At 38.8% G+C, this 25,558-nt stretch overlaps 1 protein-coding gene across 1 annotated transcript in view; it reads right to left on the reverse strand.

The window, feature by feature from the left end:
• SPTLC2 (serine palmitoyltransferase long chain base subunit 2) overlaps positions 1-25,558 on the reverse strand; it is a 70,255-nt gene that overhangs the window by 31,287 nt on the left and 13,410 nt on the right. The window contains exons 3-9 of the mRNA XM_027883675.1: positions 21,709-21,863; positions 20,515-20,663; positions 20,052-20,176; positions 14,871-14,964; positions 12,183-12,288; positions 11,149-11,368; positions 9,421-9,547 (exon numbers count right to left, since the gene is read on the reverse strand). Of these exons, the coding sequence (XP_027739476.1) occupies positions 9,421-9,547; positions 11,149-11,368; positions 12,183-12,288; positions 14,871-14,964; positions 20,052-20,176; positions 20,515-20,663; positions 21,709-21,863 (976 nt within the window). The remainder of the gene's footprint in view (positions 1-9,420; positions 9,548-11,148; positions 11,369-12,182; positions 12,289-14,870; positions 14,965-20,051; positions 20,177-20,514; positions 20,664-21,708; positions 21,864-25,558) is intronic.

The following is a 25,558-nucleotide window of genomic DNA, read 5'->3' on the forward strand; positions in this document are numbered from 1 at the left end:
AGGTACAAGCATTACAAAAATGAAAATAATTAAAATCCAATAAAAATGTATACAACACAGGTTACAGCAAGAGCTCAGGGTTAGGAAGGATGAAGAATTTGACAACCATACCTAACAGAATCATAGAATCAGATGGGTTGGAAAGGACCTCTGAGATCATCAAGTCCAACCCTTGATCCACTACCACCACAATTACTAGACCATGGCACTCAGTGCCACATCCAGTCTCTTCTTAAACACCTCCGGGGATAGAGAATCCACCACCTCCCTGAGCAGCCCATTTCAATGCCTGATTACCCTCTCTGTAAAGAATTTCTTCCTAACATCCAACCTAAACCTCCCCAGGCAGAGCTTGAGAACATGTCCTGTTGTCTTACTGATAGCTGCCTGGGAAAAGAGAGCAACCCCCACCTGGCTACAACCTCCTCTCAGGTAGTTGTAGAGAGTGATGAGGTCTCCTCTGAGCCTCCTCTTCTCTAGGCTTAACAACCCCAGCTCCTTCAGCGTCTCCTCATAGGACCTGTGCTTGATTTTTTGAATTTCACATCAAGCCAGTATAGAAGCACAAAGTTTTACAACCACTATAGGGCTTAATCTATTCTTCTGAAACTCTAAGCCAGTTCAGCCAAATAGAGGGATTTGTATGTCACATAAATCACAGACAATAAGGTAGCCATAAGAAACAGTGCAAATTAACTGCAGATGACTAGCAACAACCTTCTCCCTCATCCCCTACAGCTGCATTAGCCCGTGAAGTGCTGCTCTCAACTATAAGATCAGATGGGACTGCTTTAAGTTCAAGAAACAGTATTCAGCAAAAGTCAGTTGACTGGTCACACTCCATGTCAATATCTTAAAAGCTTGTAACAGCATTGTTCCTCAAGCAGTTAGACTAATACTCGAGTTCTAACACAGCAAGGCCTGTCATTCAGTGCAAAAGTAATAGCAGCCAGCTATAAAATGCCCACTTTTGGTTAGAAAGAGCTAATAATCAGCTTCACCTAGAAATACCTGGATAGTGAGGTATCCATGAGGGGCTATCACCTGAGGGTTTGACTATTGTACTCTTTGGCAAACTCCTTTGGGAGACAGCAGCCATAAACACGGGAGTACCATCATGTGGCCAAATGGAACAGAAACCAGCTCTATAAAGAAACGATGCCAGGGCACTATGAAACAGGCTCTGTGAGCTTGAGACAATAATGAGATCCTACACAGAAGTAAGCTTTGACCAATAACTAATACTGTAAGGTATTTTGAGAAGTATTTAATCTTTGTATTAGTTTGAAAATCCAGAAAAAAGTCTGCCAGATAGACTATCTTCTACTACGTCTCTTGATAGAAGACTCCCTTAAAGGATAAGAAAAGTGAACAGAATAGTTCTCAATACCTACTTTTCATCAGTGGTACTAAATGGAAACTTATGGAATGGAGTACAGTAAGTTCCAGAGGTCTTTTTGTCCCTCAACATGACTTGAACTTCTGTCCTGGTTTCAGCTAGGGTAGATAATATTAATATTGCTACAGATTTCACCCAACACAAGGCACTGAGAAGGCAGCACCTGAATTTTTCACAGAACACGGTCTTCATACATCTTTTTGTGAAGACCTCAATCCATCCCAGTAAGTGGTCCTGTACAATATTTCAAGTTTCTCCTTTGATGTCAGTGATGCTTATAGTCAAGAAGTTCATCTCATGATAAAAGCTATAGCCTGCAAATTTGCCACCAAGTCAGAGCTGGCCACATCTGACTGCACATCTGTTATAGCAGCCATACTTGTCCTTCTCCAGTGTGCTCTCAGATTTACCCTAAAACTCTGCAATAATTTCAACAGGAAGGGTGTTGAGCTTTCCCATGTTAGTAAGTTGTATTTGGCAAGAAGCTCCTGATATCCTGCCACCTGGAACTGCAGTGAGGTGCAAGAGTAGGGTTTGTACCTGAAAAGGCCCAAACCCTGGAGGCCTTGTCTCTCCTGTGACATTTACAGACTTGTTCTTCCTCAACAGCTCTGTTTTCCAAGGATCCTGGAAAGATCAAAGCTGTGCATATAAAACCCACAATTGCCTCTATAATGCCAGGTCCTGAACAAAAAGTCATTTGTCAGGAATATAGCTATAAGCCTAGAAAAGACAAGCTATTTTCAGTAAAGATTGGAGGTACTAAACATTCTGCTTCCAGTTCTTGGTACAGACAGTTATTCCATAAGAGTAACACATCTGTTTGCACAAAGTACTTAGTTCCAGAAACACTAGTTGCAGAACAAATGAGGTCTCCACTGCCCGTTTTGCTACTGGGGAATTTTTTTTTGTTTGGTTGGTTGGGTTTTTTTTCAACCCCAGCGTCCATGGAGAAACAGTTAAGAAATCTTAGGAGCTGCTAGCCAACATGAACTTGAGAAGCATGCATACTCTGTAATACATTTTCCCCCACGCAGGCAGTATTGTAACCACAATTTTTCCACTATGCAATAATTAGGGAATAACCTGAGCATTAAAAGAAACTTACTTGTGGCAGAAAGAAGCTCTAAAGCTTGATTCGTCCTGTCCCTGACAAGCCAATTTGTCTTGAAGTTAGACTGCAACAGAACCTGCTCCATCTTATTTAAAGTAGTCTCAAATCTCTCCTCTGGCCATATGCTCTTAAAACATGTTAACTGGCATGCAGGTTTTTCAGACAGCTTCTTCCTTTAAAGATGAAATCTGTACTATCTAAGGAAGTTTATTAATTCTGGAACATTAGCAAACATCTCCACACTAGTAGGACAAAAGTATACACTGTAGATCATCAAGATTGTCTACGTTTGGGAATTTGTGATAGGTCAACTGCACTGATGTGAAATGGCATGAGTTGACCTGGTGCCAACCACATTGTACTACAGAAGCCACTAAAGTAGGCATGGACAGTAGATCAACTAGTCTGCAAGTCCCACGCAGCCTAACACACACACATAGCTCACAGAAAGGGTTTCAATTACCAACTATTGCTTTTTTCCAAAGAAGACAGAAACACTTATATTACATAGTTTTCATAGAAGTCTGTATACTGCAGAAACTATTGTAATACTAGTAATACTTTTTCTATGTAGAAAATTGCTGCAGTTGCCAGGACTGACGATGGAAGTGGTGCTTGTGTGTGTCATTCAGGTATTTTCAAGATACTGCTCTAGTCAGTCATGTACCACACCAGGAACCATGAAATCTATTTCCCAGTAACCCAAAGAAAGACAGAGTGCACATCACCTGATTTTTGATTACTCCTGTTTAAGTGCTTTACTTCAACGATACTGATTTACAAGAGTTTTAGTTGTACTATTGCTAACAATATATAGTAGTGACCTGCTACCAGTATTTTCTCATTTTATCTGTAGGAGCAGCACACCAGCATTCTGCAGAAACATGGTCCCTCGTGCTACTGAGAGTAAAATTGAGTCACATGTTTTAAATGAAATACAGTGTAAGAAATGAAGAAAAATTAAATTATTTCAACAAAGCCACATTCCTAATTGTAATTCAGCTGTGACAGATCAGTGTTTAGGCTGTGAAGACACAGGTTGACAGCTCACACCTGAACAGAAATAGCAAGAACCAGAATGTTAAGTAAACAAAGCAGGTGTACAGTTATAAAGGTTTATAAGCTCTTGCACAAACACCACAATATCGAATGAAGTTCAAAAGAAGAGGTGCTGAAGAATTCTCGCATTCCAATGTACAACATAAAGGGTACAGCTCTGCTAATGTCTGTAAACACTCTTCAAAGCATCAAAGGCTGAAAGATTTCTCCTGCCCAGCCCAGGTTAAAGCAATTTTTCTGGAGGCTTGCCGTGCTCTGTGGGAGGGAAGTAGGGGTGCAGCAACAAGCTGGATTCAAAAGATCCTCAGCTGGAAGCACAAATACAGAGAATGATGTTTAAAACTGTCAGACCCCTAGAGAGAAGCAGGAAACTCTCTTTATGACCCCCAGAGTATTTGTTTTTCCAGCAGTTTCCCAGCTCAGCTTGAGATTCTCAAGGGCAGCAACAAAAAAAAGTTTTCACTTTGCTCAAATTAGTTTTGACTGGTCCCAGGTTCCCAAGGTGATAATTTAACACCTCATTAACAAGTGCATTATTGAAGGAAATTCAAATGAACCGATTTTAATGATAATTGAAACTCTTCAACCTCAGCTTGTACAAGGAGTATTTATTTTCCCCTCTGAGTACTACAGCAGTCACTGCTTCCATTTGTGGATCTACTGCTAACAATGTCAAGGTACAGACTTCATCTATAATTATACTATAAGCTATTTAAAATTCAGTTCCAGGTGATGAAACATTGGCTATTCCTTCATTAGTGCTTATGCTTTATACATGCATATAGTTCTGGCTTCTCTTTGAAGAAAAACATAACGTTACAAAACGTCCAACTTGAAGAAACCTACTGATTAGGCAGCTGATTAAATTACTGATGTTGTACGGGCCTGATTAACCACATGGAGCTTAAAATACTAATTGCAGTCTTTTCTCCTCCAGAATTTAAGCAGACCAGGCTTAGGTTTTTTTCCAGCATGCTGCTTCTCCCTGTGCATATTAACAGTATAACAATTCTCCTGTCTTCTCAATAGCTCAGTTATGCTCAATTCTCTGCCAAGACACTGTTATGTTCTTAATCCTTCTGGTTATAATTGGTTTAACTAACTGCTCTGATTTAACTTGCTCAGTGTTGTTGCACATAGCAATGGCAAGACCAGAAATATACGTTTTTATTTTTTTTAATGATTTCTCTGATGAGATGAAATCACTTACTAGCTCTTCACAACCGAGGTGCTGAGGCAAATACCAATCAGACTGTATGCTGCTACCTGACTGAATGGCCTTCAAAGGTCACTTATCGTTTCCAACAGTTTAGCAGCTGGGATGGCCTATGCAGCTGCTACCTCCAATGAGCTACGTAGGATAATAATAATTTGTAACTACGCAGCGCTCAAAATTTAAGTGCCATCTTGGGCAAGCTCTATCCACATCTTATTCTGTACATGCTATGTATGGCACTGTGATTAAGTGTGGGATAATTGTCTCCTAAAATGAGATGGAAGGCAGTAAACTCGTTATAAATGTCAACATTTATAATTACTATTATTGAGTTTATGTGCATGGAAGGAAGTGGTTTACTTCTTTTACAAGCTATTAGCATTGCCAGCTTTAGTTCAAACTTAAAATACACCTGGATTTAAGACTCATCTTCAGTTTTTAATACACAGGAAAGCAAATTCGGTTTCATCTCTGAAGGTGATTAACCAGTCCCTAGACTGGTTTCACTTTGCATGATTTGATTTGCCTGCATATCAGTCAGGTTACTTTACAATTCTCTTCGACTTGCCCCCAGCAATGTTATCAGGGCAACAAACAGGCTGGGTCCTGAACAGCAACCATGCCAACAGAACTCCAGTTGTACAGGATGTATCACTAGTTCTTATGTAAATAAACAAAGGAATCAGCTGGACTCCCAGACCTAGAGAGATTGTAATGGCAAAAAATCCAGCTTTCAACTCAAACCAAACCACTGATGCTGAAAAATTCACCAAGACAGGTCAACTACTTACCATTACAAATCCCAACATCTCATTTACCATGGCAAGTGCCAAGCTGTCTCAAGCTCCCTACAGTCAATTTACATAATCCAAACACCCCATGAACAGCAAGAATCAAGTGGCTCTATGCTAGAACTTTCCAGAATTCCATTCCAAGAACCAATTTGTCATCTTTGTGTATACTATGACCCTGAAAAGTCTGCTTATTGTGTCTTTTTTGTTATCATTGTTTAAAAAATCCCTTTATCTACAAAACAATCTGCAGTTCATTCATCTTTGTGGCTGAACAGAGACCAAGAGCAGCATTCAATGAACTGTTGACAGGCAACTGCAACACTTGCTCCTGCTCGTTAAAGTTTCCAAGCTTAGTGACTTCGAACTGGAAAGCAGCTCCAAAAGTTTTGCAGAAAGAAGCCTTCTCCCTTTCTGTTGCTCACCATGCTCTACCATATATCAAAGCCAAATGTGATGATATATGAGATACTGAGTTCTCTTGAACAGAGTCTGTGTGCTCAAGATGTTCAACGCTCTTGAGGACAACTGTTCCTTTGAAGAAAGGGATCACAGATTAAGTATGTTTTGTTAAGACCACATGATGGTCTTCTATCCAATTTACACACAATGCAAGTAAAATCGGACTAACATACATTTTCAGACATTGATCTGATAATTTAGAGGGGTTTCAGATTCAATACTGGAAGCACCATTACCAAAAACCAGTAACGTGGCTCTGCCATTGCTTTAGTTGTTAGGAGAGGTTTTTGCAGTCTGGATGAAGGAGCAAGTCATATACTTGTATTCCTATATAATTATATTCCTGGAGATGACTTCAGAGTGATTGAGGTTTGCTAGTAACTTACATGCACAAACATTACAAAGAATTAACAGGTTAGTTTGAACAGAAATCAAGAGTCAAGAAACTACGGTCCCAATTCAGGAAGCACGTTTGCATATCACCCATCTTACATTCTCTGTAAGCAGCTATTCAGCTTTTCATAGCATCTGTATTTTGTCTGTGCTGCCTCCTACTAAAGCCCTATTTAATCACTGGCAGCTTGCTGGAGAAATATGAAAGGAGACATTCACTTTTTTAGTTATGTAAAGTTTTTGTAACTACAACACCTTATATTATAAATTTGGAGCCTTCAAGTGCTTCATTAGATTTAGAAATAACCTAAGAGAATTTACGTAGTCTTGCAAAATGATATACAAAAAAACCTTTAATCTAAAAACACTAATTGGTTCCTACTACTTATTCCTCAGCTACAGACTATCTTAATCTGACATCAAAATGTCCATGAAGGTTTGATGTCATGAAGAACAGCAGCTATTACACACAGAGTGTGTGGTAAACAGAAGCAGGCAGACAAAGAAGCCGCAAAGGCTCTTTTCAGGAAAGCATTCTTGAAGCCATTAAAAGATTTATCTGTGGCCCAAAACACAAGGCTGGGAGCTCGCCATCTACTGTTCTGATTCCAGCTCCAACTCTTGTGCTCTTGTAAAACCACTGCCCTGTTTCCTTCATCCATTTGTTCAGCTTGACTAATTTAAAAGCAATTAAATTTTTGTGATATGCAGTCAATTCAGAGGTGCTTACCAGTGACCCAGTTTAACACTGTTCTGCACTTGTCTTATCAGCACCCATCTAGTCCTCATTTTCTCATACTCAAACCAACTGCAAGCAGTGGTCCTCCAGAGTCCCACTGGTAATTCCACAGAATCCAAATAGAAGTTTTTCAGCCAAAGCCCTTAAACGAAGAAAAAACTTTGTCATGCTACCACGAAGCAGCTGCTCAATTCACCCAATTGAACTTTTGCCAACTTCACCCACAGAAAGTGTCTACAAAGTAATATTATCTCTAAAGCCTTAAGGTAATTAAAAAAATGCATTACTAGGTAACAGCACTGAAGAAAATGAACACAGAAACACTTTCATGCAGGAATCATCCTATGAGGTGTTTCTCGAAGCTGAAGGTCGACTTTGATGCTTAAAAAGCCAGCAACACTTTCACAAGACCTGTAGCTGAGAAATCCTTTGAGATTTGACAGGGTTCTGGCTATCCAGCTGTTATATCCATCACTTACAAAAACTGCTACATCTCGTACAGAATCTGGACTTACCGAGACCTCTTTGAAATGATGCACTTAGTTTCTCATTAGAAAGAGTGACTAAGAATTCTGGTACTCCTTGGCACTAAATTAGCAGGATGAAGCCTGACATGCGTTTTAAGCAATATGAGAACAAAAAATGTCTTCTGAGTTTATTTTTTTCGCCAAACTGGTTCCTGATCTGTTTTGCCTTTCAGCTCAGCTGGATCCTGCCCGCATAATGGCAGGAGAACAGTCTGGAGTAGAAGTTACTTCCATTCTCCTGGTTTGAACAAATACCACACTGTAGCCTCAGAAAGGGGAAAAAATGCCTGAGTTTAAATACTGCAAACAGAAATCAGTTACACATTCCTTGCTTCCTGCTTCATTAAGCAAAACAGATACTGGAAAAAAACCAAAACAAGCAACGCCTAAGCAGACCACAGATTGTTGGCAAATCATCAGCTATTAAGAGCTCAAACAGTCCCTTTCAAGATGAGAGCAAGACAACTTTTCATGTCATTTGAGGCTTGGTTAATATCTGTACTCGAGAGCAGGGAGATAACTCTTGGCTGGTACGGGTATCTCTCACGGACCACTTGGAAGCACTCACTGCACTTCCTGGCTGTATTTGGCCTCACTAATGACATCTCTCCTGAGCAACCACCAACACCAATTGCTGGCACCTAACTGTTCTCAGATAATTTAAACAAAATGAAACCTGTTATAACAGAAAAATTCCCAAGTCATTTCTCCAGCGAGGATTTCCACTGTAATAGTTATCCAACAGGTTCACGTTCAAAAGCAAAAAGCAAATTTAGTTCTAGAGCATACACCACCACCACCTCGTGGCCAGATGCCTCAAGCTCCCAGAACTCAATATATACTGCAGCTGCAATTCTAAGAGCCTGCAAACTGCATGCCACTGACAGATCCTCAGCAAACTACACTGTTATCCTGTGTGTGATGCTCACAACCTTTTAATTATCTGTGAGGAGGTAAAAGTATCCTGCATGCAAACTGCTGTACCATTTCAGTTTCAAGGCAGCTTAAACATCACAAGTACAAGCTGTTTACTTCATGCTATAACTGAAGGAAGCTGCTACCCACTAGGTAAATTAGACATGAGGATTTGTGATTATGACTTTGAATGCACAGAGATGAGTACAAATTTCCCCTGTTTTACTTTCATAATGAAATAAGAAAACTAAGGCTATAAAGACAAATTTGCTGAATTTCTTCTCCTGGTCCATTAAATTTAATGATTTTGAAAACTGCTTCTAGCTCCCAAGGTAAAAAGGGATTTCAGAAACATTCCCATATTTACTTTAACTGAGACGCAAACATCAATTTATATTAGAGATGAAAATTGAAAGCACTGCCCTGCAGTAACCAGCACACAACTGTAAAAGATACACAGTAAAATACTCTGAAAGCAATGTTTACAGTGGGGCAAATGACAAAGGACAGACAATGGGAAGAAAAAGAAGGAAGCCAGAATAGCTAGGCAGAACGAAAAATTAATACAAGACAATACTGTGTCTTAGATGAGACTAAGATGACTTACCTTTAGGTGGAAACTCTTTATACTAGTTAGTAAGCTGATCTGCCAAGGATAGTAAAGTGGTTTACTGCTCCAGAAATTACAACTCAATATGTACTTACAAATAATCCTGAATGTGTCCACTGAATGAGTTATCTATCAATGGGATAGAGGCTCTGTTTGGCTTCCCCTTTCTACACGTCTACTATTCAAAAGACTCACCAATAGTTGTACCATCTTCACCCATAATGCACTTCACGGAGGTGATGATTTGCTCCACAACAGGAGGTGACATTGATGTTGCATACACTGCACTGTGAGAGTATGTCCTGAGGTAATCAATCAGTTCCTAGCAAAACACAAGAGGCATCAGACATTGCCTTCCCAGCACTCAAAGAAATGCTTCATTGTCATGTCTTTAATCACAATAAAATGAGGTACCACATGAAACCTCTTTCAGAATGCCCCAGAAGAGAACAAGTATCCCAAGTACATTTTACAGTACAAGAAATAAACAGTTGAAAACTGAACAGGAGGGACATGACATCCCATAATAATGTCACAGGGCAAGAATGTGTGTTGATCAGAGACAAATGCCTACAACAGACCCGTTTAGATGACACCACCAGCAGTGGATTGTAATAAGGTTTTTGCATTACTCAAGCTGTGCCCAGGATGTGTTTCAGAAGTGTTTATTATAACACGGAGGAGTATAAAACAATGAAATAGTGGGAAGCAGGATCCACAGGTGCTTCTGTATGGTGCTCAATACACTTGTTTCCCCACAAAAGTCACCAAACAAGGAACAGGTCACAAAATTTTCTCTCTCATTTATCAGCAAAATATAAATAAAGCAGTAGGTGTAATTAAGGAGTGCAAGAACCTTAGTCCTAACCCTCATGCATTTCCCAGTTAAACACACATGCTATTTTTGTTAGAGGGCAGAAGTAGGTTAGATAAGGAACAAAGAACCAACAAACCTTAGATCTAGGCTGCTTGTTAACTGTAACAAAACCATGCTAAAATACCCAGACCACCCTAGCAAAATATTATAAACACCAGTATGAATGCCAGGACAGATTCTGTCTTCTGCTACCACAAAATAAATAATGATGACCCTCTACCTACCACAAGCTTGGAATGCATTATAAAAACATGTGGAAGTGTTCTGTTGCTGTCTGTCTAGGGTCAGAGTTAAATGAAAGAAAGTTGTAAAGGGACTTTGAAACAAACTAGGTAAAAAGATTTAAGGCCTCTTAGCTCTGAAGCAATCCCTCAATCAGTAGCTAAAACACAGTTAAAAAAAGATTCTTAGCTGCTTTATCTTATGTCATGGAGTTAATCCCAACAGCTCACTACCTTTGGAAAAATATTTATATGGTGCTTTTTTTTCTGGGAAGATGTAGGAGTAATTTTAATCTAACTATAGTAAACTCCCTAAGAGGAACATCTGTAAGTCCCATCTCCATTTGGATGGGTGGAAGTAATTATCACAATTAATATATAAAAAATTCTTATCCTGGTAGGAAAAGGGTAGAGGTTTACACTCAAATAAAGCTTAGAAGCCTGATCTGTGAGATATATTTTAGGATATGAGAAAGGCAACACAGGGAATTATCTACACCTTCCCTCTGAGAATTTTCCTGCAAGTCTCATTAAAAATAACTTCAATAAATCCGTGTTTGCTGGCTCCTAGCAGTTCCTAGAAAGATACTACATCATTACTATACATTCTGCAACCTGAGATCGTCGCTGACCATGTGAGAACTAAACAATTATGAGGTATTTTACTAGACTAGACTCTTCTGCCCTGCACAGATTTTCATATTATTAGACAGTATGTAAATTTATGAAACAAATGGACAATTGGGGTACTTGAAAAATAGAATAACTTTCAAATGCTTAATGCACCACCTGCCCAAAATAGCCATGCAGTTCCCAGTTCTTTACCTTTTTGCCCCCAATGTATCCTCCTGCAGCTCCAAAGCTTTTGGTGAATGTTCCCATCATAACATCCACATCTTCAGGATTGAGTCCAAAATACTCCACTACACCCCGGCCACTGGGACCCAGGGCACCTATACTGTGAGCTTCATCAAGGTACAGATAGGATTTGTACTTCTTCTTAAGGGCAATCACTTCAGGCAAACGGACTATGGATCCCTCCATACTGTTAAGAAACAAAAATTCAGTGTAAGTTGATTTAATGGTTGGGACAACCACCTTATAGAGTTGAAGTCACTACGCTTTCATTTCTTCACTCTTTCAGCAATTATGAACACTTAAAATTTGCTAGATATACCATGTTCTGCAGAGATGCACCTCTCCTCCTTGCACCTGGGGACCAGAGCTCTAGTTTCTACCTGTTCAACATCTCTGGGATGCTGACATGCAGACTAAATAAGCAGCAGCAACAGTAAGCACAGGAATGTGTTCAGTGACAATTTTATAAATTAATTATCTTCCACCCTTATGTCAGTATTCTGGTCATACATCTACTTACCTGTTGTTTTTAAGGACTAGGCTCTCATGAGTAGCACTCCAAAGCACCCCATTTTGTGCTGAAAGTCACTATGATTCAAATGCCTAACACAGCTATGCCTACTACATGCTCCTACTCACTCTCAGCAAAAACATTATATTTGTGCAATTCCATTCACACTAGCATCATCTAGTGAGCACAGAAAGAATGGAATGGACAAGCAATTTAAGACCACAGTTCTGATATAATCGGGTTTGATTATTTAATTTCTATAATCTAATCAAGATGTGGGAAGCATTGTGATAGCACCAGGTGCAGCTACAGTTCTAGCAACAGAAAACCCGGGATGTGAGACCAACACAGCATAATTTAATTCACAGATGAGATTAATGAAATTACTACGAAGTGAGAATATTCATAATTTGATTTGGCAAAGAAACTCAAACACTAAGCATCTAGATCTCATGTGGAGGGTCTTAGGAATATAAAGAATAGTTTGTACCTGTATATTCCTTCCACCAAGATAAGAATTTTTTTCCAGGGCCTCCGTGTACGAGGTTGCCCATGCACAATAGCATCTTTGAGCAGCTTCTCCAGGCTTTGCATATCTGCACCAGAAATTACTGTTAAATGGTACCAAAACAGCTGGCTTGACCTTTGACATGACTAAAGACAGCAATATTCCAGAAATGCACAAACTGCTCCAGCATGGAGGACAGACCATACACAAGCAAACAAGCACAGGCTTCATCTAGTTGTGGGCCCACAGATGAGACTGAAGAGAGCAGGTGACTGTATGAACTCCAAGGACGAATTTCATAATCCTATGCTAAAAGCATAAGTTAGAGCATTAGGCACTAACCAAGAAAAGGGGGGGAAAAAGAGTATCTCATTTTGATGAAAAGAGAAAGCCATTTAGATAGTAAGAATATCCTTGTGGATAGAAATAATTAAAAAAAGAACAAGTAAGTTCAAGGATAATCAACTAAAGATAAGTAAAAGATAGAACAAAGCACATAAAGAGAAGTGGGGCAAGTATACTTTTTTATTCCTTCATTTAAAATTGAAGGGACTGGAGGTGGGGAACATGAAGCTTCTAAACCAAAAATAGAAAAGAAAGACCAGTGCTGGAAAGAGGACAGTGTTCAGAATATCAGAAACCAGACAGATGAAGCTGTTAGTAGCAATGTATTCTGAAACCTTACTAGCTCCAGCTATGAACCCTTGACACAATCCTAAAAGACCTAACTAATGTGAACAAATCATGAAATCAGTCCTGAAAAAAAAACCTTTGAGGAAAGCAGTGGAGATGGGATTAATCAAAGCACACAACTCAAAGTGCTCAGCAGAGACAGATATAAACACTAGGGCATGAAAAAGAAGACAATTAATCATGAAAAGAGAACTGGTAGAATAGGGCAGTTGTAGCAGCAAGAGTAGTTTGTGAACTAGAACTAGGCTAAAATTACACAGCATAGTAGGTCGGTTAATAGACTGTCAAAGGACAGCTAGTGTTCAGAAAAAGTCAACGAAGAAGGCAGTGTAGTACCTGTCTCCAACAAATCTCTCAAAGAAGAAAAGACAAGTTTAGTGCAGTTCGGGAGAACAGTGGAAAATACTTGTCTGCCCTGACCTCTCAATAAAGAGGGAAAGATTAGGAACTAGGTCTGACCTTAATAAAAAGGACAAACTACAGAATGAGGCAGAAAAAAAAACATTGAACAAGGATTTTAAGGGGGTTTTTCATTTTCCCTTCTTGTAATTTCTAAAAAGCAGAATATGAATAAAGCCATTAACCTCTCAGGGAAATCAAGTTAACTAAGGAAGCACAGAGTACAGCAAGAGTAGGACTGAGAACACATAGAGAAATATAAACTGAACATCATCTTGACAGGCCAAGACCACTGTTTGCATTTTGTCTTCTAATTCTAATCTGCCATTCCATTCTCTTTCACAGAACCCCACCATCTCTAATTTTTCAAGAATTTTCCCCAATCTCACCACTGCTAGTTTGTATCCCATTCCCACAGATCATCTATTCTTCATCACAGCAGAGCTTCTAAGTCCTTCTCCTTATAGCCAGAACTGCATTCTAACCAGTGATCTTTGAAATTCTGGAAACGGATGCAATGTTCAGAAGTATGTGCAGAAGTAGAATGCAAAGCTTTTGTGATCTTGCTCAGCAAACAAGATTTATGAAGAATTAAAAAAAAAATTATGAATGTTACAATAAGCTCTACATTTTTGTAAAGACAATTATCCAAACGAAAGAGAACAAGAGAGAGAACACAAAAGAAACAGTAAGCGCAGCAGAGAATCCACTACCAAGTAGGACAAAGAAAGAAAAATAATTGCAGCCACCCAATCTTTGCTGTCACCACTACACACTTGAAAGAGAGCAAGAGTCATCATGATCTCAGAGACTGACACTATAAAGAATATTAGAAGTCGCTGAAGAATGAAGGTAGTGGCTTTATTAATCAAGGACAACAGGTGCCTCATTCACTGAGAGTAAGAGAAGGAAATCCTAGGTATCTTTAATGTGAAAGTTATTATAAATACCTTATTTGGAGGAAGATGAAATTAGGAAAGTAAAAAATCTGTGTATATTGGAAGCAATACGTAAAGCAAGTAACTCAGTGAAATTAATCTACACTTCACATCCCAAAAATTCCTCTACTACTACATTGTACCAATTCACGACTGTGTAGTTTGGCTAGGACATCTGCAATCGTAAGCTTTTGTTACTGTAGGGTAACGCTGGCATCTGGTTCTAAAATTAAACTTCCTTATCCCCCAAATTGTAACCTAGACCCCTACAAGATTGCATTATTATGTGACACAGACTCTTTGAACAGTCTAACTGTGCTGAGCTATCCAAGTAGCAAGAAGCTATGTTAAAACACCAGTGTCTCTACACCTGCCAAAGGGTAGCATGTTTCTCTTCATATGCAGAAGATTTATCCTGAAGCTGTTCTAGCTTACAAGTGTTATTAGTTGGGACTGAATATATCAAAAAATATCCAATACAAGATGATTAAATTCTCAGTAGCAGCAGTCTTCTGACCTTTCCAGTAGCCAGCAATTGATTTCCTTGCATGACATTGGATTTCCAGATATTAGAAGATACAAGAGTGTGTATCCTATCTACAGCATCTGCAAAAGGCAGAGTCCACCATCTGATACTTACTGTTGTGCTTAAAGATTCGAATAGTTGCTCCTGACAGTCTTGCTCCAAGCACTAGTGATGCATGATTCAGTTCATCACTCAAAATCAGACAGCCCTGAATTAGAAGGGGAAAGAGGAAGATATTGAAAAGGTTATGTTTCCCAGCCATCATATAACACCTTTCAGCTCTGAACTGCTTACAGACAATTTAGGGAAAAAAAAAAATTCAACATAAATGCAGCTAGTCCAGGTAAGACTTGCTAATACACAATTTGCAGCCTTAGTATGGCAAATAAAAATATACAATAAATACAAATAAAAACTGCTCTTAACTGAAGGAACCACTTCAATCTCACTTTTCCCAGAAGTCTGGCAGCTGAATCTGCCTGAATATCTCATGCTAATGATGAGTACTCATCCTCCTACGCAGTCAGGTAAAACAGAGACCAGAGAAGCTTGCCCCAATTCACTCAGCAAGTCTAGGGTGGTGCTAAGAAACAAGCCACCAAAGTCCTAGATTAAAGGCTTTATCAAAGTTGCACTATTTCTTACATTAGGAGGCAACCACTTACTAAACCCATGTGTAGATGGAGGTAATATAAAAGAAACAGGAGGTGGAACACAAAATTGCATAATGAAATTAAGAAGTTTTCTGAAGTCATTAAATATGACATTGGATTTGTTTGCTTTTTCAAAAAGGGAAGATAAATCCTTGAACAAATATTAAAACAGGATAGGCCTGTTTTGAGAGCAGTGATGATTCCAGGTCAATAATTGATATGCTGAACATTTAGTCACAGTGTTATCACTGTGGGCTACAGGAATGTATATACTGGGGGATTAATATGCAAGGGAGCAACAATACTTCTAAATAACCTTGGCCTATTCATTCAAATCACTATGCAAGTGTTCTGCAATCTAGAAGTGACTTTGTTCAGTTAAAAATCCAGAAAGCATGTCAAAATGCTGAAGATTTACCACTAACACCTGCTCATTCTATGCTTGTCTAATAACCACTGGTGGAGGGAAGAATCAAGATTTTTTCTCTGCAATGGGAGTTACTAGAAAGGACTGAGAAAAGCATTGCCTATAGTTACACAAGGAGGTGGCACAGACAATAGGATTATTTTCTCCATAATAAAGGAAATTTTGCACTAGAATGACAGTGAATCAAAAAACATTCTACATCCTGAGAAAGCTCAAGACTGGTTTTCCCTGGAAACTGCAGCAAATTCAAGTGTTCATACTGCTGCGACAAACACACCATATTTCAGAGACTTTGGCATAAGAAGTATGAAAATCTTCAACTAGCGTTTGCTCTTCAAACTCCTATTCCAGACAAAGAGTATGTATATTATATCAGATGGCACTGTTGTCAAACATTACTGTATGAGAAAACCCAAATATAATAACTCAATACAAGCATACTTCTTAAATGGTAGAAAGTAGGAAAAGTGATACATTAAAAGAAGTGATTCCCATTAAAAGGGAAGAAGAGATTAACAGTCTAGAAGGAGCTTCTCCATAAAAACAAGGACGAGCTTTTGGTGCAGAAAGTAGATTTAACAAATTGACAAGCAGCCTCTTTTCATCTGCCGTTAACAGGAGACGACATTCAATTAAAAACAAGTTAATTTGAAACTGAACAAATAGTAAAGAGTCTAGTAATGTCTGCCTCTAGAGAAAGGGCAAAGGATCACATAAGCCACTGGTACAGTACAGCAATCACTGATGATCATATGTAAAACTGAGTGCTGCTACTCCAATGATAAGACTTCAGTTGCATTTATCAGCAAATTTACATTTGAGAGAGCATCTAGGAGAAGGTTAACTGGAGATAACACTACTGGGATCTAGAAAAACATATGTCAGTGAAGATCAGACATACCACTGCATCCTACAAGGCAGACAAGGAAACTAAAGTGAATGCCACATTTTACCACAGAGTGCTACATATATGAATTGTGTAATTCAGTCCTGAGCACTTAATTTCACAACCTACCAATACATGGAAATTAATTTGCTTTCTTACAACAACAGAAAGATCCTTTCAAGCATCATTGCTCCAATTTAATTGTCTAGCCTCTATCAGTCCAGAGCTATGACAAAAAGCTCTGTGCTACAGGCAGTAGAGAATGGTGTGATAAGCTAATTAAAATAACTATATTAGCGACATTTACTCTAAAACAGGCAAGTTTCAGAGTGGCTACTGAGTAAGTAATCCTCAAATTTCATATTATCTGGAGTCTAGGCTCAGCAACCTTGGCAGTGACTATACTAGGCAGCTGACAACTTGCCAGTGAATAGAAGGTCTCTGCTGCTGAAAACTGCCAGGTGTAGAAAGACCTGTTTTTAGTGATGCTTTAACAGTGCTAAAACACAACTTTCAGTCAACACCATTTTCAGCATCTGCTTATGTGGTGGTTTTAATCTAGGCCTTCCCTGGTTACCAGTTTGTAACCAAGGAAGGGGCAGTGTTCCCAGTATTCCATACGATTTTTACGTAAAACAAGGTATATTAAGAAGGGAGGAGAGGCCTTCGCTCTCTTCTGCCGAAGTTCGGGAACACTGGGTCCCTGCATTGGTCTCGCTTATCTAAGGCTGAGGCCTGCAGCATCCACTGGCCTGCCACGTGGAGGCTTGGGGAGTGCTGGCTGTGTGTGTATCAATCCTGTTTTTTTCTAAGGGACGTGGTGAGATTTGTTTTACTAGTTATTTTACTAATTCTCGGGTTTGATTGCGTATATCTGCTCGGTGTTCTTTTTTTTTTTTTTTATTCCCTTTTGTTCCTTTCCCCCTTTCCCTATCCCTTTGGGGGGTGTTTGGATTCCCGATTGCTGTGTACATAGCATCTTAACTGTAATATACATAAAATATATATATTTTTTATATAACTAGCTTGATTTTCGGGTTCCTCAATTTGCATAGTTTTTTTTTCCTTTGCCCTTGGGGAAGTAGGAAGGGGGAAGAGAGGGGCTGCTACTGGGGGGGGTTGGGCATTTCGCAGGGAGCCAAGTCCAAACCGTCACAGCTTAGTAGAAGCTGCTGTTAACAAATCATAGTAAATAACGCAAATTAAATAATGCTGATGAAGCTTTTGAGTTCCTTTTGCTGACTAATGCTGATCATACTATGGGGTAGAGATGGATCTAGGATAGTCAAGTTGTATTTGTTGCTATTAAAAGAGGATTCAGTAGCAATATAAACCAAGTGCTTCAGGATTCCACAGAGCAGAAAAGGAACAGGTTGTCCAATATTACATCCATGCAACCGTATTGCAGTAGTTTGTTCTAAGCTAATTAAGTTGCAATATAGGTGTCCAAATACAATACAAATAATTATTAACTTCAAACATATCTGCAACTGTGAAAGAAACTCCTTTTGGCCAAATGCAGATGCCATTAGTGATTATATTTGCCAAACCTCCAAAAATTCATGTTGCAAGCAGCTTTGCAATTGGAAATGTATGTAGGACATGCAGAGAGACACAAAGAGTAGTTTGAAAAAATAATAAAAGCACCTAAGAGTCTAATCAAGCATGGGAATCTCTGAGCTTTGCTGAGAACTCTATCAAAGCATTGCCAAACAGGTTGTGCACACACTTAATTGTGTACTGGGTGGTGCCAGAATTCAGGATTTATGTGAGTCCTTATTTGCATACAATGAAGAAATCAAATGTGCAGTGAGAAGCAACTTCAGGAAGCCAAAAAGATCATTCTGTCAACATTATGAACTTCAAAATGGCTCATTTGACAAGAACTCTTTTCTTCAGAAGAGTGCATCTTCTGTTTGGAGTATAAGGACATATATACCTGAGTATAAGGGCACTTGCAGTGTTATGACACAGAAGCTTCTTACTTATTTCAAGTGCACAAAAACTAAGTATCCTCATGACTAACACAGTACAGATTGCTGTATCCATCTATGAAAAGAGCTGGTTTAGTAAAGGTATAAGTAAGGTGCATGAAAACAGGTATGTTACATGCCATGAAATTTACTGTTCTGATTTTCTCAGTGATTGTAAAACCTGTTAAAGTTCAAGTATGAAAACTCAGAACCTGAGAAAGGTTTTTCTCATATGGTATTGAAGATATACAGTGGGTTCCATATACATAGAGAAAAAAGAGTAACTTTGCAGTAATGGGTAATTTGTACTCAAAACAGTCAGCTATCTACTAAAATGAATCTGACAGTGTACTCTGAATCTTAAAGGTCTCACTGAAATCATTAATGATTTTTCTGCTGAATAGAAAATTGTAGAGATGCGGAAACACAAAGAGCCAAAAAATGCAAGTAAAAGATATGTCAGAAGTACCACATGCAGGAAGACACTATAGCTAATCCAAGAGGGAATCGCCAGGAAGAAGAGTTGCCAGGAAGAACAAGGCCGAAAATTTATAACCTGTAGATATCACAAGTGGAATAATTTACAAAGTGATCTCAAGAAACGGAAAAATAAATAAGTGAAATAGGAGACAAATAAGCAGAGACAAAGAACGCCTATAGATTAGTATTAGGCTGACAGTGAATTATTTTCAAAAGAGGAAACTGTTCTAGCACTTGCAGTATTTTACTCTACAGAGGAGCTAAGAGAAAATATATTTTGCATCAGAAGACGCAAACAAAAAGTTCTCTTCCATTTCGTTTTCCAATAATTAAAAAAGCATAGTTGGAGATACTGGACACTCAGACTACACTATCTACTGTTTTATTGGGCACAGAGTAGGCATGAGTTCTTACAGTTGACCTTGTATCTCTCAAATAACTTTTTTATAAGGATTTTGCTCCTTCAAAGGGAGGATTTTTCAGCTGTCACTCAAAGGTAAAAAAATTCCCTATGTGCCAACATGCAATTCAGTTTATCTGACACAGTCACTTCTTAGTGTCTCAAAAGGATCAAAATACCTTCAGCCAATCAGCCTGTTAATCAGCCACCATTTCATAAACCAATGAGTAGCCTGAGGAAGCAAGCCTTAACATGTTAAGCTCTCTCCCAGACAGACAGCAAGTTCTGGGCTGCTACTGGTCCAATGGATGCTGTTTCCCAAAGAGATTTGAGGCAAAGGTCAGACCTATAGTTTCTATAGAGAATATCTGCAGGGGTTGCCACTGAACAAAAACAAAAGTAAATAAGCAGCTTTTAGAAAAATTAACCAGTAGAATCTTTGTTAGGTGAGCTTTTGTCCATGACTTAAGCCATACCTTGCCAACTAAAGCAGGAATGTTCATAGAGTTGGTTGCAAACCCCATTCCATATGCCATTGCAGATTCCACACCTAGGAACCTGGCAACTAGCTTTTCCAGCTCCTCATGCTTGTCCAAGTTTCCTGCACATAAAAGAGAAATTCAGAGTAAGGAAAAGCTTTTGCTATTGCTAAATTCTACAAGAAGGATTTCCATCATCCAAGCTACTGTTACTTAAAGGTCCATAAGGGAACACTGAAAGAAAAAAACATGCGTGAAAACATAAGTAAGACAACTGTTGTGCAATATAAACTAAACCCAGGAAGTCACTTTATCTTCACTGAAGTAAAAGCTTCTTTACTGGTCAGACTAAAGTTCAGTGCTGGAACAACTAATGTTTCAAAGACCTGCAATTACAGGTACTGAGATTACAGACTTTGGAACATACATTCGGGGAACATACTATCTTCCTCCAACTTACCCATCTCCTGCCTAGTGCTGCACACCCCAGCTCCATACTGGGATAGAACTTTAGCTGCTGCTTCTTGGCAAGCCCCAACATTCTGTGCAAATCCAAGGTAGTTGTAGGAACCCATATTAATAATGTCTTTTATCACTCTCCCTGTGTACCTGTGTTTTAAAAACATCACAAGTTAGGGCATCCACAATTAAAAAAATTAACTACACCAGAAGATTATTATTTCACTTTCCTAGACTATACACTGAAATGTTAAAAATCAATAGAATCAACCATTAAATTATTTCAGTACTGCCACTCATCATCAAACTGCAACAATCAGTGAAAAAGATTCTTTCCCTATCTTTCAGTCTCAAATTAATTCCTAGAAGAGTTTGCATTTAAAGGTGAATTTGCTATCATATACAAAATTGCTTGAGGCTTCTCAAATCATTTGTTGTTTCTCTGACATATTTCCCCCTCCATTCCAGAAATACAAAACTTTTCTTTCAGGTACAAAAATACCACCTCTAGATCAATTAACTTTGCAGCCCCTCAAGCGGGATATCCTCTAACCACAGAAAGGAAACACATCTGGCATCGCTGTGCTAACACTACGTGACAAGGAGATTAAGGAAGAAGTTTAACAGAAAAAGAAGTTTTAATTCTTTTACGCTTGAAAGCCAAGGAGAGATATAACTAGTTTCACCAAGTACTGTGCGGCAAAACTCTTCACAAACTTGTGATATGTCAATTCCAATCTGTAAAAATCTTTTGCTTGTATTTCTGATTTTGTTTCTACAGACTATTTCAGTTCTGACTCAAAACAATCATGTTAAATTCAGTTCAGGCAGCAATATTTACTTCAAGTGTGAGAATTCATTCTAAATAAACACCAAGCCACAAGTAGCAATGCAATCCAGAGTACCTACTGCAGGTTCTGTTCACCATGCACAAAGGTATCAATTTTATTACAGATCCATGCCCATGAAATTTTAACAATCTGGAACCTTAGTAAGTAGACAAAAGATTATATACAAATTATCACCTTGGAGGCCAAATGTGTTTCAGAAGAGCAAAATTCATTGATTCGAAATGCTGGAAAGCTCAAACCATACATAATACATTGCTCTTTTAACATCACAGCCTGCAACTTGCTCTTACAGACCCTCTACTTCCAGACAGGTGTTGCAAGTGTTTTCTTGAATTTGGACTCACGTGAATGTCCAGTTATAGTCATGAGAAACTCTCTCCATCATGTCCACTTTGGCCCCTGGCACACTGCAGATTGGACGGTTCCAGCTGTCCCGAATGCGCATGTAGAGGTTTCTGTTGTAGAAATTTTCAAAGTCCTGGTACAATGGGACAAAATCCTGAAACACATCAAAAGCACTCAAAGTAAAAGGAAAATATGTATCACAGCAAACTAAGAATAAGAGGAATAAGTCTTTTCTGTCATTCTGCTGTAATGAAAAAAATATAAAGAAAACTTGAAACATACAATAGCCCCCTTCTTGAAACATTTGGGCATATACTCTTTACAAGAGAGGTGTATTCAACCTTCAGAGTTAAGCAGAGCAAGGGAACGTGCAATTGCTTTCTGGCACCAAAGAGTATGCACTGCTCTACTGAATACATAAAGACTTTGAAAACTGAGGTACTCAACCATATTTCATTCTGTGCATAAGAAACGTATTTACTACAGCAGCACTAGCATTATTATACATGCTATCCTTAGAAATTTCCACAATTTTTTGTTCTGAATAGAAGCTAGTAAGCTACATTATGGCATCTCTCTTCTGCACAGCTTATCAGAACTGAAGTCCCACGTGATTTTTATGAATGAGTATTTCCTGAATTTTAGCTTCCCTTCTAACATTTGCAGGAAAAATAAGTGACTGCCTTGAATGGATAACACAAGAATGTCAAACTAACTGTGACAACAAGGACATCTGAACGCTCAAGAACATTTTTTTCTGGCTCCAAAGTCACGAGATTTCCTTTTTACTATTCAATTCAAGAAAGTTTGACATTGAGTAGTGATAAGAATGCACAATTCATTTGCTTCTGGTGAATAAAAAAAGCCTTTTTAATAATCTACAAAAGGAAAAAGTAGAATTTATGACAAAGGTAATAGCCAGCAGAGCATTTCTTCCTGTTTTTCACAGGAAAAATGCCAACATGTTGACAAGCATTTTATTTTTGGTGACAGTATGATGAAGACAGAATATCTGTCTGGCCAAATACTACAGAGTCAGACATTTGTGCCACTGGAGCAAAACTGGGAGTATTTATGGCAGAATTTTAATAAAAATACAAACAAATGGGCACTAACAACCTCTTACTTACAATGCTTGCCTGCAGGAGGAGTGCTTTTTTCTTTACCTTCCGATTTTAATGATTTAACAACTTGGTCCTTGCCGTTTCGAGTAAAGGAACCACCCCTTTGCATCCTCCTACCAGCAGCTGCACAGGGAAGACCTTGCCCAAAAGTGCCACCTTCTAAGCAGACATAGTTGCTCCTAAGCCCCCTTCTGATTTGCCTGTGCACAATGACACACCAAAAAAGCAGAGTTATGGAGAAACAAACCTAATTTAGCTAGTGATCACTCTTCCAAGGAATCAAAAGTATGTCCTTTCTCAGCAAAGAGAGAGAGGGAATAAAATTTCTATGAGCTAAGATGCACAGAAAGGCAATTATTTCTTCTATGTTCCTGTCCCAATTCATGACTCAAAATCAAAATCATTATCTACAATTGTTAGAAACCCTGGCACACTAGAAGATCAATACTTGAGAGATTTGTTATGTCTAATTATAATCTACCGAGATTTTTCTATGCATTTTCAACTACTGTTAACTAACTCTTCATGAGAATTCAGCTTTGCAAAAGTTATCCAAGCATATCAACTATGTGACCCAAGAAACAATTGATATTTTAGCCAAGGTTATGGCTAGGAGAGGGAGGCTGGAAATGAGTCATTATACCAACTCAAGCAGGTATGCCTGGGTTGATTCACTCCAATCTCACTTCAGATTACTCATCAGATAGAGCATATTTTCTTCTGCTACCAAGCCAGAAGAGTAACAAGCTCAACTGGTGAGATAAAGACAATCACCCACAACAGGTTGACACCACCAGTATATGCAACACAAATATGATCTTACAAGCCAACAGCAGAACTAAGTTTTTAAAGTAATTTAACTGTGAATTAGAACCTAACAGATTGTGATAAGGGAAAAATATGCCTTAAAAGTCTACAAGAATTCAAGAAACAAATTAGGGTAAGGGAATTAAGGTCTGATATGGGACACTAGGTTTAGTTTTTTGGGGTACCAAGCTGTAGGATTACAGCAAAGGGCTCTAAGTGAAGCATTAGCATAATGCCAGCCCCTTTGCTGCCTGTACATGCACCCCTCCCTCCAATAAACAACCCTTAGATAGCTCTCTTGAGAAAGTTCCTTGGAATAGGAGAGGCAGGAAGTGTTATTTTGGCATAATGTAAAACTGGATTGTCTATTTCCTCAGTAATCCTAACCTCACCAAGGGGTTCTCATGACCCACCCATCTGAGAACGCAAAAAGAGAAATGGTAGGGTTATCATGCCTTTATAAACTGACACTGACTTTTAGAGTTTAAGAGCCCTCTTTTGGAGCCGGCATACAGGATCAGCTCATGTGCTAGTTGTTTTAGGCGTTGTTTTTTTTGTTTGTTTGTTTGTTTCCCTCCTCTGTCCTTCTACAGTGTGGTATTCCAAAAGACAGGAGAGCAAAAAGACCATTTGAATTCCACATGCAAATTTAATGCTTTCACTCTTTGAGCCAAGAAAAAAACCATCTGTGGAGGAAGGGGGATAAATTCTACCAATCCATACTATTTCAAATTTTTGGCATATGCAGCCACAGTGCTCTGCTGCAATAGTGTCCTACTGCTGGAAGCAACCACTATTGCTTTTAAATGGCCTTCAGAGCTTGTTATTTTTCCAGCCTCATCCAGTTCTCATTCTCTAACAGACTCTAAGAACACCAGTCTGAGATTAAACAGTCTGAGATTTCACTTGGAGGAAAAATATTCCAGGAGTAAATTGATTCTTTGAGCAATTTTCAGAGTGAGCACCGCCAAACAACTGCAAAAGGTATACTGCTAACAAAGGAGGGAGCAATGGCAGCATGTTCTTCCATTCATGGCGCTAAAAAATCCCAAATATCTCTGTTCCTGTCAGTTTAAGCCTAGAACACATCCTCTATTAGAGAGGTGATGCCTGATGAAACCTAAACTCTAGTGGTCTCCCAGAAACCTGAAAATCATAGCAATTTTAAGAAAGAGCCAAATAAGGAAAGAATAAAATTCTTCCTTGGGGTGCAACACCTTAGCACAGGTGATTTGGGATCCATTACTTCACTGTACTGTAAATTAATACTACAACAAGTGAAGGTCATAATGAGAGCTTTGTAGGCATTAGCTTGGGGCACAGTGACATGCAAATGCAGTGATTATGCTGCTTTTATTTAGAGCCAAGTTTTCACAACATTGCACCTAAGCTAACAAATGGTGCCATGAGCACCAGCAGGGCTTATCTGCAATTCAGATAATGCACTCCCTGATAATACATAACTGACTCTGAATGGAAATCAAGTAGACAATTGCAGCAAATTTCAGGCCTCTAAAAGGAAGCAGAAAGACCAGTTCCATCTCACTGCTGTGTGAGTCAAGAAAAAGCCGAGCAGGAACTGTAGGTAACCTTTATACTGTCAGGTGGCCTCTGATGAGCTATAGAGAAACTAAGAGAACACTGAACTCTAGTTTACTGGCCCTGAGACACTCCAAGAGCTAGACTCCTGTGAGCAAGTGTTGAAAGCCCCAGATGCTAGAAACATGTTTTAACTGGGCAAGCTACTGAGTACAGAGGGGTATGTTAGAGTTACCAGCCCCATGGGCACAGTTGCTCCCAAATAAAAAACAAGCATGGTAATCAATAGGCAAATCAGACTGGAAAGAAGGGAGAAGTGATTTTCATCTCGCCTATAAAATCCTATAAGCATTTTGCAGATTTAACTACATTGTATGAC

Source organism: Empidonax traillii, unplaced genomic scaffold (genome assembly GCF_003031625.1).
Source record: "Empidonax traillii isolate 1590-97213 ecotype Southwest subspecies unplaced genomic scaffold, ASM303162v1 scaffold132:size1788729, whole genome shotgun sequence".
Lineage (NCBI taxonomy): Eukaryota > Metazoa > Chordata > Aves > Passeriformes > Tyrannidae > Empidonax > Empidonax traillii.